The sequence below is a fragment of the Perca flavescens genome, chromosome 8, assembly GCF_004354835.1.
Source record: "Perca flavescens isolate YP-PL-M2 chromosome 8, PFLA_1.0, whole genome shotgun sequence".
Lineage (NCBI taxonomy): Eukaryota > Metazoa > Chordata > Actinopteri > Perciformes > Percidae > Perca > Perca flavescens.
In genome coordinates, this window is record NC_041338.1 from 7694431 (window position 1) to 7708858 (window position 14428).

General features: G+C 41.6%; 1 protein-coding gene across 1 annotated transcript; it reads right to left on the reverse strand.

Moving 5' to 3' along the window:
- Window positions 1-805: 805 nt before the first annotated feature.
- On the reverse strand, window positions 806-11357 carry pskh1 (protein serine kinase H1). Its single transcript, XM_028585912.1, has 4 exons — window positions 11005-11357; window positions 9493-10297; window positions 7931-8854; window positions 806-1306 (listed from the first exon to the last, which is right to left on the reverse strand). Exons 2-4 carry the CDS (start codon window positions 9559-9561, stop codon window positions 989-991), a joined length of 1311 nt encoding a protein of 436 aa, XP_028441713.1. The 5' UTR covers window positions 9562-10297; window positions 11005-11357; the 3' UTR covers window positions 806-988.
- Window positions 11358-14428: the final 3071 nt, after the last annotated feature.

Consider the following 14428-nt stretch of genomic DNA (forward strand, 5'->3'; position numbering starts at 1 on the left):
ACCACATGACACCCTAAATGGCCCCTTACTTCTATAAAGAGATTAGAATACTGCCTCTTCGCCACGAAGGGATCATAGCAGGTACTGCATGATTGAATCTATCGATGTATAAAAATCATTGGGTGCGGGGCTGCGTGGCCTATTGTCTAATACAATACAGATTGAACACAAACACAGCTTCACAACCTTTAGAATAATGATATTGACAGAGCAATAATGGCAAGATTAGATGAGCTTAGAACTGATTAATAAAAAAAGACGCCTTCATTTTGACCATCGAGGGTGTGGTTTTGTTGCAGTGTGCTTGCATTACCCACATCTTAAGGCAAACGTCTGTACAATTAGTACAATAATAAATTCACAGCAAATTTCAATCAGAAATGAGAGAGAGGAATTGGTTTCCCCCCCTCCCTCTTCTAAAAGTATTCCTTTCTTCTTAGAAACTTCAGTACCCAGAACTCTGTTCAACAGATCCGCGCGGAAGGTCATTATCCAGTGACCATTTGAATGGAGACCAATAATCACGTCAACAATAATAAATAAATATGTAGAGACACAGGGATTGAAAGAACAAAAGCAAACGAGTTGGAAGGCACCATCCTGACAGAGAAAAAGTGAAGGAATGGATGGAGAGATGATGTAACCCTTAGGAGTTCTAAACTTTTCTGGTGCGTCCCTTTTTTTTTTTGTGCTCATCAGGAGACACGCTGCCAGAAGAATTCCCAACTGGCAGCAGTTACTTTTCAACCTTAGTTCTACTTTTACTGGTAGCCATGGAATTAGTCAGGCCATTGTCCTTTATTCATTCTTTTTTTTTTTTTTTTTTTTTTAAAAGGCAATGATTTGGAACTTGAAGCATTGGCAGCAACTTCGAATGGTGGTAGTCATTGTAAAAAAACAACAAAAAGAAAAATCAGTCATTGTAGTGCTGTGTTCTTCAAAAGTATAAGGTTTGCTACAGTCTCTGGCTGTCACGCTCCAGGCTGGTTCAGCCGTTGTACTGCTGCTGATAGCGACGGTTCAGCTCCCGCAGCTCCTTCTCTCGCACCCGTCGGGCTTTGTTGGATTTGGTGGAGCGGCTGGAGCGGGTGGACTGGGCCGACTTGGTGCTGTGGCAGCGCGAGGACGCCCGCTTCAGGAGGTTCTGAGATATACAGCGCTGGAGGTTCTTCATGGAGGAGGCGGCGGCCATGCTGACAATCCAGGGGTGCTTGAGGGCCTGGCCAGATGTGAGCCGCTCGCTGGGGTCCACCGTCAGGATCCGCTCCACAAAGTCTTTGGCGAGGTTCGACACGCTGGGCCACGGCTGGGGAGGGGAGGGGAGACAGATGGGAGACAAGACTGTAAATTAACACACTGAGTACATGGCACTTTCGATGCCAGTACACTCAATAGAGGTTTAGACACAGAGTGTAAGAGGAAAAGACTTTTCTAGTATAGGATCTTCTTATTATAAAAATAGTCTCATTTTGATTGGCTATGGCTTTAATCCATACTCCTTCATTGAAGGAAATCTGAAAACTATGAATATGCAAAAATTCATTCCAGAAGTTTCAATGCCGGACATAAGACGTTTCCTACTTCACTGAAAAGTCCATGGTCAGTGTTAAGTCTACTGGAGGTTTAGTTTTAATATCACCCTTGTGTAATACTTGTGCATACTGGATTATGATTGTCTTCCAAACCAGCTGTCAAAAAAACTTTGTCACTTTTCAATTTTTTTTTTTGAGTTTTGCTTGACATTCTTTTATAATTTTTCTCTCTCTCCATATGCTATACAATTGAATAAATCCCCCAAATTCAATAAAAGTAGTGATCTGATCATTTATTTTACTTCTGAAGAGCGTTTTATGGAACCATCCATGTTATTTATTTTAACAATTTGGTTGAAAGAAACCCAAATTCGGATATAAAAACGTTTTGAAAATGGGTCCCATTTGACCAGAAGACAACAGGAGGGTTTTAATGGGGGGACTTTAAAAGGTCCGGTGACATGGTGCTCTTTGGATGTTTTTATATAGACCTTAGGGGTCCCCTAATACTGTATCTGAAGTCTCTTTTATATAGACCTTAGTGGTCCCCTAATACTGTATCTGAAGTCTCTTTTATATAGACCTTAGTGGTCCCCTAATACTGTATCTGAAGTCTCTTTTATATAGACCTTAGTGGTCCCCTAATACTGTATCTGAAGTCTCTTTTATATAGACCTTAGTGGTCCCCTAATACTGTATCTGAAGTCTCTTTCCTGAAATTCAGCCTTGGTGCAGAACAACAGCCACTAGAGCCGATCCCACAATGAGCTTTCCTTAGAATGTGCCATTTCTGTGTCTGAAGCAATTGAGGAGGAGAGTGGGAGGGGCAAGGTGGAGGGTGGGGGTGTGGCCTTGACCTACTGCCACTTTTCTCGTTTGAAAGCCATGATGTCTCTCTCTCATGGGTTGGCCAAATTCTCTGGGCGTACAAAGCAGAGAAAGGGGAGGTAACCTTGCTTGTTATGACCTCATAACAACCAGATTCCAAAACGGCCCATCTGAGCTTTCCTTTTCTCAAAGGCAGAGCAGGATACCCAGGGCTCGGTTTACACCTATCGCCATTTCTAGCCACTGGGGGACCATAGACAGGCTGGGGGGACTCATTAATGTTAAAAAACCTCATAAAGTGAAATTTTCATGCCATGGGACCTTTAAATAATTGTGTCAGTACAGTGCCGTCCACTTGTCACAAGAGGGCAGCAGAGTGATATAAAAGGTGAGAATGTCTACTGAGGACAGTACTCACGGTACTGACAAAAAGCTCGGTCATTTTAACCATGTTAGGCGTTTGGTTTATTCCATATTCAATGTGAGTTTTCTTGGTCTTTTGATATGGTCAGATATAATAATGGGTGTGGGGTAGTTAAGTTATGCCTCTTGATTGCTTGCATGTGTTTTGCTTGAACACATTATCTTGCTTCCAAAAGACCTAATGTAACATAAAATGTCCTTTAAAACAAATGTTCTCGAAAACGGCTCTCTTTCTGAGACACGGACTCTATTTAGTATGAATGACTGATAAGTCAAACTCTACCCCCTACTTAGACAGGAATTGGGAATATCAACGCTGCATGCCTTTCCACACACAGTTTGCACATGATGTCCTACTTGGCAACCAGCTGTGCCTTCAGTCTCCCAGTAGACAACTAACCCCCCCTCCCCACTTCACACAACAGGTAAATCACCAGTGTTGGCTAAAGATACATGAGCCATATATAAATAAGCCTCAGACATACATTTCTCCTCCACCTACGACGATGTCTGGGCTGTGATCACTTCTTGGACTGCAGCTGTAAATGTTACACATTATTTATCGCAGATGTAAAGACAAGTCCCTATGGGAAGTGCAGTCAAGTCTGCCCCACCATAGCTCCATCTCTTATGTACCGGGTCCCAACTGCGGGTCACAGGCCTCGCTGCCATGCATAGTGACGTAATACAAGTTGTTGTAATGCATCCTCACAGGGATTTAAAGCAAAGTAAATCAACGCACAAGCTTTACAGCAGAACACAGCATATATATATATATATATATATATATATATATATATATATAGGCATTTTGTGATAGCAACAGAGAGGAAACATGGGCTGCATCTTATGGCCGTTATTTCTAGGAATGCACGATTCAGAAAATGTAACGACTCGATTCAATATCGATTTTTAGTAGGGCTGCAACTAACGATTATTTTAATAATTGATTAATCTGTCGATTATTTTTTCGATTAATCGATGAATCGGATAAAAAAAAAGCATTAATTTACATCAACTCAATACGTGCATACTTATTGTTTTAGTTAATAGTTGTGTAAAGTAACCCAAATAGCAGATACAGACAAGACAGAGACAGACAGACAGAAAGACAGACACACACACACACTTCTTCATTAAATTATTACCATCATTGTAGTAAGTGCAAGTTAAGTTCGTTTATACACCACACACTATTATATTTGTCAACAGAAACTGATATGGGACAAAGCACACAATATATACATAACAGATTGAAAAATTAATGGGCCAAAAAAGGCGAGTGAATAAAACAGTGTCTTTAGTCTCGCAAAGTATACCACCCCTGCTTTATTACTGTTATTACCGAGCTAACGCTAGCTTGTCATGCTAGTCAGCTGGATAACGAGTAAACAGCAGCACCAGAAGAGCTACTGGAGGGACGGTACGTTCCTCCCTTCAGACCGGAACAGAAGTAGGATAGTGTAGTGACTTTACCCTGCTGTTGAACTCCCTTCCTCCTCATCAAGGACTCCAACAGGTTTACGTTTTAGGTGCTGACTCATCACCGTGGTGCGCCCCTGCCATGCCGTGTCGCTTTTGCTTATCTTGCAATTAACACGTTTTTGATTTCTTTAGTGTGAAATGCTCCCACACCTTGGATGACTTGGGTCGTACGGATTTCTCTGCCTCCGCCGAGTGTTTCAGAACAACGTTACGGGTCTCTCCGGTCTCTCTCCGTATTTCCTCTACCCCCGCTCTGCTCTTTTTTATTTTCTTTCGCTCCGCTCAACTCAATTTTGTTTTTATCTCCGCGCTTAGGTGGCCTAATAGTTGCGCGACACAACGAATCGATAATTAAATTCGTTGCCAACTTTTTTAGTAATCGAATTTTATCGATTCTATCGATTCGTTGTTGCAGCCCTAATTTTTAGGCTCAAGATTTGATTCCAAATCAATAAAAAAAATTAAATAAAGATTCATGGGCGCCTGGTTAGCTCAGTTGGTAGAGCAGGCGCCCATATATAGAGGTTTACTCCTCGACGCAGCAGGCCTGGGTTCGACTCCGACCTGCGGCCCTTTGCTGCATATATATACATATACATAAGGGCTGTCAATCGATTAAAAAAAATTAACTAATTAATTGCACAATTTGCTGTAATTAATCGCGATTAATTGCTTTTTTAAATTGAGACTGAAGCTTATAATAATGGATATTTAAATGCTAAATCACTTAACTTTGCAAATATGAAGAAAAAGCCAAACAAGGAAAGGTTCTGCTAAGTTCAGAATGTTTAATATCTTTCAGAACAACAGCAGCAACAATTTGGCTTATTTAGTCCTGCTGAAGGCTGCTGAAACGGCTAGAAACTGTCTGACTTGAGAGCAGATTTTTGTCACCGTCCCCGGCTGCGGTCGCCTGCTCTCGTCTACTTTACAGGCGAGGCGCAGTTCATCTCCAACGAGCCGAGAGTTCAGTCGCCGGCAGGGCAGTCGGGACTTTCCGGAGAAAAAAAAACCCATGTGACGCATTCGTCCAATCAGCTGCCGGTTTTCATTATTTGGGCAACAATACAGAGTAGCGCCGCCTGCTGTTATGTAGACGTATTACGTTTCTCAGCCGCCACATGAAGTAAACAAACACAGCTGCATTATTTCGTAAATTTTTTTTTAACGAGTTAAATATAAAAAAATTAACGCAAAAATTCACGCGTTAATTTTGACAGCCCTAATATATATACATACATATATACACACGCACACATATACACGATACAGTTCCTCAACATCTGATGCCGACACACAAGGCAACCTGCAGCCTATTTTAATACAAAGCAGCAGTGTTTGAGAAATGGGTTATTACATCGCTCTGTGTTTTTCTGTGCTTCGGTGTAGAGCCCGACCGAAGGATTTTTTCAGGCCGACACCGATACAAATATTTGATGATTTAAAAATCTGATATTCCGATATATCGGCAGATATATATTTAAAAATATGTAGAGCGCCCTCTGGTGGACAAACTATGCAACGCCAACACTCAGAACATGGTTAAAGGGTGTTTCGTCCATTTTTATTTCATTTTTTTAATAAAAATGGATGAAACCCACTTTAACCATGTTATGAGTGTTGATAATATCGGTGTGTGTGTGTGTGCACGCACACACACACACACCGATATTAGGCATCAGTATCGGCATTTATAATGGCCGATAAAATTATATTATAATATATAATTATAAATGCCGATAGTTTGGAAAATGCCTAATATTGGCCGATAATATCGGTATATATCGGGCTCTATTTCGGTGTTTCCCCTGCTCCTTATCTCTCTCCTCTGCTGTGGGCTGTCGGCCGGCGGGTCTGTTTGAACGACACAGTTAAAAAGGTACCCTGTGGAGTTTTTAACCACTAGTAGCACTATGGAGCAATGTTTTTTATGAGTGGGTCCCTGTTTTGTTTGTATAATGCGCACCAGGATGCACATGCACAAGCCATTCCAATGAGAGAAAGTGAATGTGCCCAAAAAAGTAGCACCAACAAAAGGAAGAAGCTAGCAAACTATGCACGTAAACTATGCAAGACGTAAAATACTTTTAAAAAATGACGTTTGTCAGGACTCAAGGCTACACACAATGCATGCTGGTGAGAATGTAAGTACAACTTTCTTTATAATAAATAAAATAAAAAAAAAAAAAACTCCGAAGGGTACCTTTAAAAGGTGCTATAATCAATATTTTATACAAAAACAACATGGGCTCAATCGGATACTACACAGATTTTGTAGTAGGGAGCTTGCAGGTACGGCTGGGCAATATATCTATATTATATTGATATGGATAAATGAAACTGGATACAATTTTGGATATTGTAATATCGCAAGTGTAAGTGCTGTCTTGCATTACAGTAAAGTGGTGTAATGTTATGAACTTACCAGACTGTTCTAGCTGTTCCTGTTCTATTATTCGCCTTTAACCGCCACTTTTATCGCCACAATATCGATATTGATGTATTTGGTAAAAAAATAGTGATATTTGATTTTCTCCGTATCTCGCAATTCTACTCGCAGGGTAAAGACTGTTTAATGACAATTACGTTCTCACATACAGCTCCTCCGGGTAATGTCTCGATAACATCCGGTTTGCAGTGCATGTGTGAAAGGGGCTAGAGAATAAAGATATTCTGTCATTGCTCTCATGAGAAATCTTACTTTTTTTAAACGTGACTTTTATGTGACAACTAAGACCACAACATCAACTCAATAACCCCTGTATCTCTCAAATAATGCATAATGGTTGATTCCAGTGAAAGGCTCTCTCACTAATTCAAGGAAGACTCGCTGTCCATACCTAGTACTCAACCAGCAGCTCTGCTAGACTATTTGCAAACCTCAGCCAAAATATAGGCTCCCTTTAAGTGATGTCAATCAATTCAATTATTAATGTGTCCCATCTGACCTTATCTTAGCCTGTCAAGACACTTGAGAACTTCAAATCTGGACGCATTCCAAGAAAACAGATGATTCAACTGCTCCAAATTAAATATTACAAAACTACTCAGCTGTTATTTGCTCTGCAGTGGCTGTATGTGGGGCAAACATTAACCAGGGGCCCCTTTTGTAAAGCGCACAGGCAACATAAACATCCCACGCCATGAAACAAATGAATGGACTACTCAGCATTCTTCCAACTAAATACACAGATAGAGCATAAATTATTGTGCGTACACGTACACACGTACACACGTACACACGTACACACACACAGAGAAGGAGGACACAGTGATGTAGAGAGGACAAATACGCAAGAGTGAGCACAGAAAGATAAAACCTAAAGGAACATGTGATAGATATGGATGTGAACTGTGGGATGATTCGCGAGGAGAGAAGTTAGACGTGTGAAGATGTGTGTCTGTCTGTCTGTCTGTCTGTCTGTGTGTGTGTGTGTGTGTGTGTGTGTGTGTGTGTGTGTGTGTGTGTGTGTGTGTGTGTGCGTGTGTGTCTGAACAATGTCACCTCACGAGAAAAGCTGAATTTCTCGGAAATCTGTTGACAAAGCCTTATGCGGTGTGAGGAATGCATTCCAAATATGGGTGAAGTCTGCTTGTGTGTTTATATGAGAGAGAGAAAAAGAGAGAGAGAGAGTGTGTGTGTAACACATATCACTCCTCACCTCTCCAGAGAAGCTGTACTTCCCCTTGAGGATCTGCCGATAGAGCCTCATGCGGTTGTCGTCCTCGAAGGGCATGGTTCCACTCAGCAGGATGTACGATATCACCCCCAGTGCCCACATGTCCACAGCGTTTGTGTAGGGCTTCCTCACCAGGATCTCCGGGGCGATGTACTCTGGCGTGCCGCAGGTGGTCTTCATCAGACATTCGTCTCCTTTCTTCCGGCTACTGGCCAAACCAAAGTCGGTGATGATGATCTTGGAATCGGCGCCAGGGTGGTAGTAGAGCAGGTTCTCCGGCTTCAGGTCTCGGTGGGTGATCCCCAAAGTGTGGAGGTACTTGACGCCGTCCAGCACCATCTGCAGCACCCGCGTGGCGTCGCGCTCCGTGAAGGAGCCGCGAGCGATGATCCGGTCAAAGAGCTCCCCTCCGGTGGCCAGCTCCATCACCATGTAGACGCGCTCGGCCGTCTCGAAGACCTCCACCAGCTGGATTATGTTGGTATGACGGACACGTCGCAGGACACACAGCTCGGACTCGCACACCTCTCGCCCCTCCCGGTAACGGGTCTCGATCATCTTGATGGCGTACGGCTGCCGGGTGCTCTTGTGCTCCACGCGAACGACCCGGCTAAAACTCCCGCGGCCTATCAGAGCTTTGATGTCATACTTGGCCGTGACCCGGGGGTCAAACTTGGCTCGGTATTTTGCCACCTTTTTCCGCTGAGGGTCCGACAGATCGGACGGGTACTTAGAGGGCTGAGCCGAGGCGGTGGGAGTGGCCGCCTGGGCCTGGGCCTGACATGGGGAGGTGGAGTCAGCCTTGTCACCTCCCCCTCCAACGGCCCCATCCGTCTTGCTGCGAGTGCCATTCCCTCGTATGAAGTTCTTATAGATATCTGTATGAGCAGCTTGGGGAGGATCAACCTGAAAGATAACAAGGAACACATTTCATCACAGACGCAAAGTAGGAACCACAGCAGAACAACAAAAGTTAAAGAGTTTCTGAGTAAATAAATAATAAACAATTACAAATCTTAAAGTCAAGTTCATAAAGTAACTTTCTTTGCATACATTTGATTCCCAATCAAGATACATTGGTAAGAATTGCTTTCCATTGTTAATATGTACTTAAAAACAGTTCTGAAATGCAAAATAATACAATTTTATTCATGTGATAAATTGCGATTAACTACAGAAATTTTTACGGAGGATTAAAAAAAACAAAAAACATGATGGACTCTTCAGAAGAGGTCATTATCTTCACTCAAGTTTCTGCGCGGGAAAGTCACCGGATGCCACAATCTTCTGAACATAGCCATACTGAGAAATAAAGTACAATACATGATAGTCTTATTTAGCTTTGTAGCAACTCATTTGGCAATGGCTTGAATGTAACGGACGTTCATTAATATCTAAAAGTTACGCACTAAAGCTTTAAGGTAGCAGGAGTAATCGTGTTAAATAATCGTGATTCTGATTTTTTTCTTTTTCATAATCGAGCAGCCCTACTGTGGCGGTAACAACATTATTACCATTACTGGTAACGACGTTGTCCTACTGACCTTTTTGACCAGGTCCAACTGAACATCCCCTGGAGGCTCAGGGAGGACCTTACTGTTCCTGCACCCCATCACATCACCTTGGGCCGCTGCCCAGCGAGCCACACAGGCCACCAGGAGCCCTGCCTCATCACCGCAACAGCTGATTCAACACACTCAGGGCATCCAACATCCAGGTTGTAGCCACACTCAGAGACAGGGTTCATGAATAAAGCTGATTACACCCACTCAAGTCCCAATGAGCTGGCATCAGCAGTCACAGTACATGAATACACACGATACATCCACTTAAGTGCAATTTTAAAAAAAGTCCAAGAGTTCATTAACATATTCTGGGCAAGCAAGTTGTGTGTCTAGGCTCCATCAGCAAGTGCTGTATTACTGGTTGTCTTTTTTTGTTACAGTATTCTTCTGATAGGCCTGTGCCGGTGGGTCTCGCACACACAGACAGGCCTGCAGTCAGCAAGCAGGGGGTACCTCAAGCCCCTTGCAGAACCTACCAGGGCCCCATCTCAGATGGCGTAATATGTTGAATGTTTGAGAGAAAACCGCATGAGCTAGTATGGATGCTCACGGGACAAAAATGATTGATCAGGGAAGCGGAGGGAGAGAGGTTGCATAAAACAGGGTTGAGTGCAGTTGCCTTTAGGAGAAACGCAGAAAGATTCAGGCAGAACTTCCACAGTAAAAAAGATCATTAAGTGGGCTTCGTTCCATTGTAGAAGGCTGCAATGTCAGCAGTGGGTCTTGCCACAGATAAAGCAGCTCCCCTGGAGAATCACAGGCTGAAGAACAGCAGAGGGAAGCTCTGAAATGCAGAACAAAATGAAATATGAAACTTGAGTGATTATGGTTAGGCTCACACATTGGCATGGCTGAATTCGGACATGATAGCAGAACTCAATTAGGCCAATCACTGAAAAGGCAGAAAAGCAACGGACCTAAACACAATGATAATTTTAGTACTAGTTACACACCATTTTTATATGGAAGTTGCGTGATGAAGCCATATTGTTAAATTCCCTGCCAAAATATGATTACAGCTATCCAGACGTGTTTTGCAATGGCCAAGAAAACAAGGCTTTGGCGTTGTAAGAAATAGCTGCTCCATCACAGATGGTCACTTATATCCGAGTATCAAATGCTGGAACTCTGCTTGGTATATATATATTTTTAAAGTTATCATTACAAAATGTTTATCAACTTACTTTTTTCAGTCATAACAACAAAATATTAACTGGAAACATCCCTAAAAACATACGTCAAAGTACCTTAAACGCTGAAGAAACCATGACACAGAAGTGTTTATATCGGAAACGTAATGGACAGCTGCATTAAGTTTAGTCAAATTTGAAAAATGGCCAGGCCCTATTCATGTCAATGTTTTTTCTTTAGCACAAAACTAATTCAACCGTTATTTTTTTGGCAAAACTGGGTAACGACAGGACAGTCTCTAAAAAAAATTTTCACAAATAACCCCGACATTACAAGTGTAAAAGTGACTTGCAATCTCACCTCATTACTTATCCGAAATAGCGTGTTGAAGAAGTGTTTTTTTTAAGCATGCTAACTAGCCTGCTAGCAGCAGGGCAGGACTCCCAACTTTGCCAAATCCAGCCTCCTCACCCCACTCTCACTCAGCTGGGCTCTCCATTTTCACCTCGTAGTTTCCCAACTTTATTCCCGAGGACAACCAAAGTCAAATCCGTCACTTCATTTGTTAGCGACAGTCTGTACTAATTCCGAAGTTTAATGGTTTGTTTTGGAGATGAAGGGACTATAAAAACATGCAAAGTTGCCTTGTTGGTTTGCTTTTCTGGACGGTGTTTTTCGCCCAGGACCACCTTCCCACAGCCAGAGAAGTGAAAAGAGACATAATGCAACTCAGGTGTTCCGGTTTACATTTTCAAAATAAAACGCTAGTGAGAATTATTTGCAGCATTTTATGTGGAACTAAATTTTTTTTTCTCCACAAAGTTCTGTATGAGTTACTTGAATATGACACTTAATATATTTTGGCTTGTTTGAGTCTTTTAGCTGGTTTGTACTGTGCTTTTTTAATTCTTATGTAAAACTATGTTAAAGTAGTCTATATCCTCAACGTTCCACTTCTGGGATTGTTCTGTTGCCAACGGAAATTCTGCCGGATATCACTCATTTAGGTTGCCTTGGGCTTCCTCCAGATAGCTAGCTAGACTAACTGTCCAATTTGAGTTTTCTGTTGCAAGACTAAAACAACTTTCGAACCTACACATGTTCCACCAAAACAAGTTCCTTCCCCAGGCTATTTGGCAGGACAAGACAATTGTGATTGGTTTAAAGAAATGCCAATAAACCATAGCACATTTTTAGGATTATGCAGCACTTAACCACAATAAATGGCCTGATACCTATGGATCCTGCTTTATTACACAATCTTGACAGGAGGTTAAAGTGCTCATATTATGCTCATTTTCAGGTTCATAATTGTATTTAGAGGTTGTACCAAAATTGGTTTATGTGGTTTAATTTTCCAAAAACACCATATTTTGTTGTACTGCACATTGCTGCAGCTCCTCTTTTCACCCTGTGTGTTGAGCTCTCCGTTTTAGCTACAGAGGGAGACATCACACTTCTGTTCCATCTTTGTTGGGAGTCACACATGCACAGTAACTAGAACTACAAGCTAGTCAGAAGCAGAGTTTGAGGGCGTGCCACGCTAGCAGCTAGGCGAGCATTATAACGTGGACAAAGTGACGCACGTTCGTCACGGAAGTAAAGGCTGGACTACAATAGAGCCTGTTTGGTGCAGTTTGTGAACAGTGTTTATTGTTGGAGATGGTAAGTCCCTTTGGGGTGGACTTTGGGCTTTTTCACTTTGTAAACCTATAACGTGCACAAAAAGATATATAACACAACAAAGGAAAGGGAAAAAGCCAAAAAGCATAATATGAGCACTTTAAAGACCTTCGTTATGTCAGTAGTATGTGAGTATGTTGCATATTCATGAATGAATGCATTAAATCAAATGACCAGAAAACATTTCTGGGTTCAGGTAGTATTCGTGCAGAGAATATATTATATATATTATATTATATTGTAACAGTCTATGAGTGGGAGGAATAGGAGGTTAATAGGGACCTAATAGCTAATGTGTGCCCTGGGGCCCACAGCCACAATGAAATTACCCAATGTTAAATATCATCTGAATATTAGCCTATATGCATTTTCTTAATGTTGCAAGGGAAATATATAAATGGAGGAATTTATCTGCTGATAACTCACATAGATGACTACATAGATTAATTTTCCTCAATACCCACTTTACATGCTCTTAATTTGAAGGCAAAATCCTTCAACTTCCGGTGTACTTCCATCTGTCTCTGGTTTGCTTGATGGAGCTCCACTTCCACCCAACTTCTTTTGTAGAGACGCGACGACCTATGGTGACGACCTCCCTCGGCTTATTTCGACCCCATTTAGTCCTCACCGTCACTTCCTGGATACAGAGAGAAGTCCTTCTGCCAAAGTGCTGACTTCTCTCTTGGAAAATTACTAGAAAGTCTGGGTGGCACATTACCGGCCAACTCACAAGTTCAGGTTAGAGTAGTTTACATACAGCATGACTCTTTTCTGACCCTCATTTGACATGATTATGCCTCAAGTAACAACATCTGAGAGAGAAAGTGGCATGCTAAGCACAATTCTACATCTATCTATGGACATCTGAGCAAAATATAAATGGCACTGAACTTTAATAACATAAAACATTTTAGATTATAGTTCATTTTGTTATTCCTTTATGTGGCGGGGTCCCACTGGGATACTCTCGGAAACCCACGGAACATGGAACGCTTTGGGGGATCAACTAAGCCAGTTAATTCACAACAGACATGCAGATGGATCAGTTTACATAGTAAAGTAAACTTCAAATTCACCCCCAAGTAAGGCTGGGCAATATATCAATATTAAATCGATTTTGTAATGTGAGATTAGATATTGTCTTAGATTTTGCAGTTAGTGATATCGAAATGTGGCATAAGTGTTGCCTTTTCCTGGTTTTACAGGCATTACAGTAAAGTGATGTCATTTTCTGAACATATCAGACTGTTCTAGCTGTTCTATTAGTTGCCTTTACCCACTTAGTCATTATGTTCACATTATTGATGATCATTTATCTAAAAATCTAACTGTGAAAATATTTTTGTTAAAGCACCAATAGTCAACCCTACAATATCGTTGCAATATCGATATCAAAGTATTTGGTCAATAATATCGTGATATCAGATTTTCTTCATATCGCCCAGCCCTACCTCCAAGCCATTTCACTGTGCCTCCAGTCTAAAAAAAACATTAGATATACAGGACTAAACTATATGTTTAGACACATGTTTCACAGTGTATGAAATTGTCTGCGCGTACACAACATTATGTTTTAATTTTAAGCATCTTTCAAGTGGTTACAAATCTGTATTTCGGATCTTTTTAAAGCTATTCATTTGCAGAGGACACAGCAAAAAAATGCATTTACTGATGCTTTAATCTGTTGCATGGCATTTCCACATGGTGTCACTATACACATAAAAGACACTTTTGACCCTCATGTTTTCCTCGGGTCAAATTTCAAAGGCTTTTTTTCCTGCTTTTATTTGATAGGACAGCTAGGTGAGAAAGGGGAGAGAGAGGGGGAAGACACGCAGAAAACCACCACAGGCTGGACCCGAACCCTGGACCTCTGTGTCGAGGCATAAACCTCTACCCACTGATCCAACCCGGCCACTCGCGCCCAGCTTTTTGAAAACAAAAATTGGATATAATTTCATGTGAATGAGGTTTATTGACCATGAATTCCAAAAATTACTGCAAAACTAGTGGTAATAAGTTAGTATTAGTAGTGTATATACTGGTGGTAGTGGGGAAAAAAACCTCAAAAAAGCTTTTTTTTTAGATTATTTTTTGG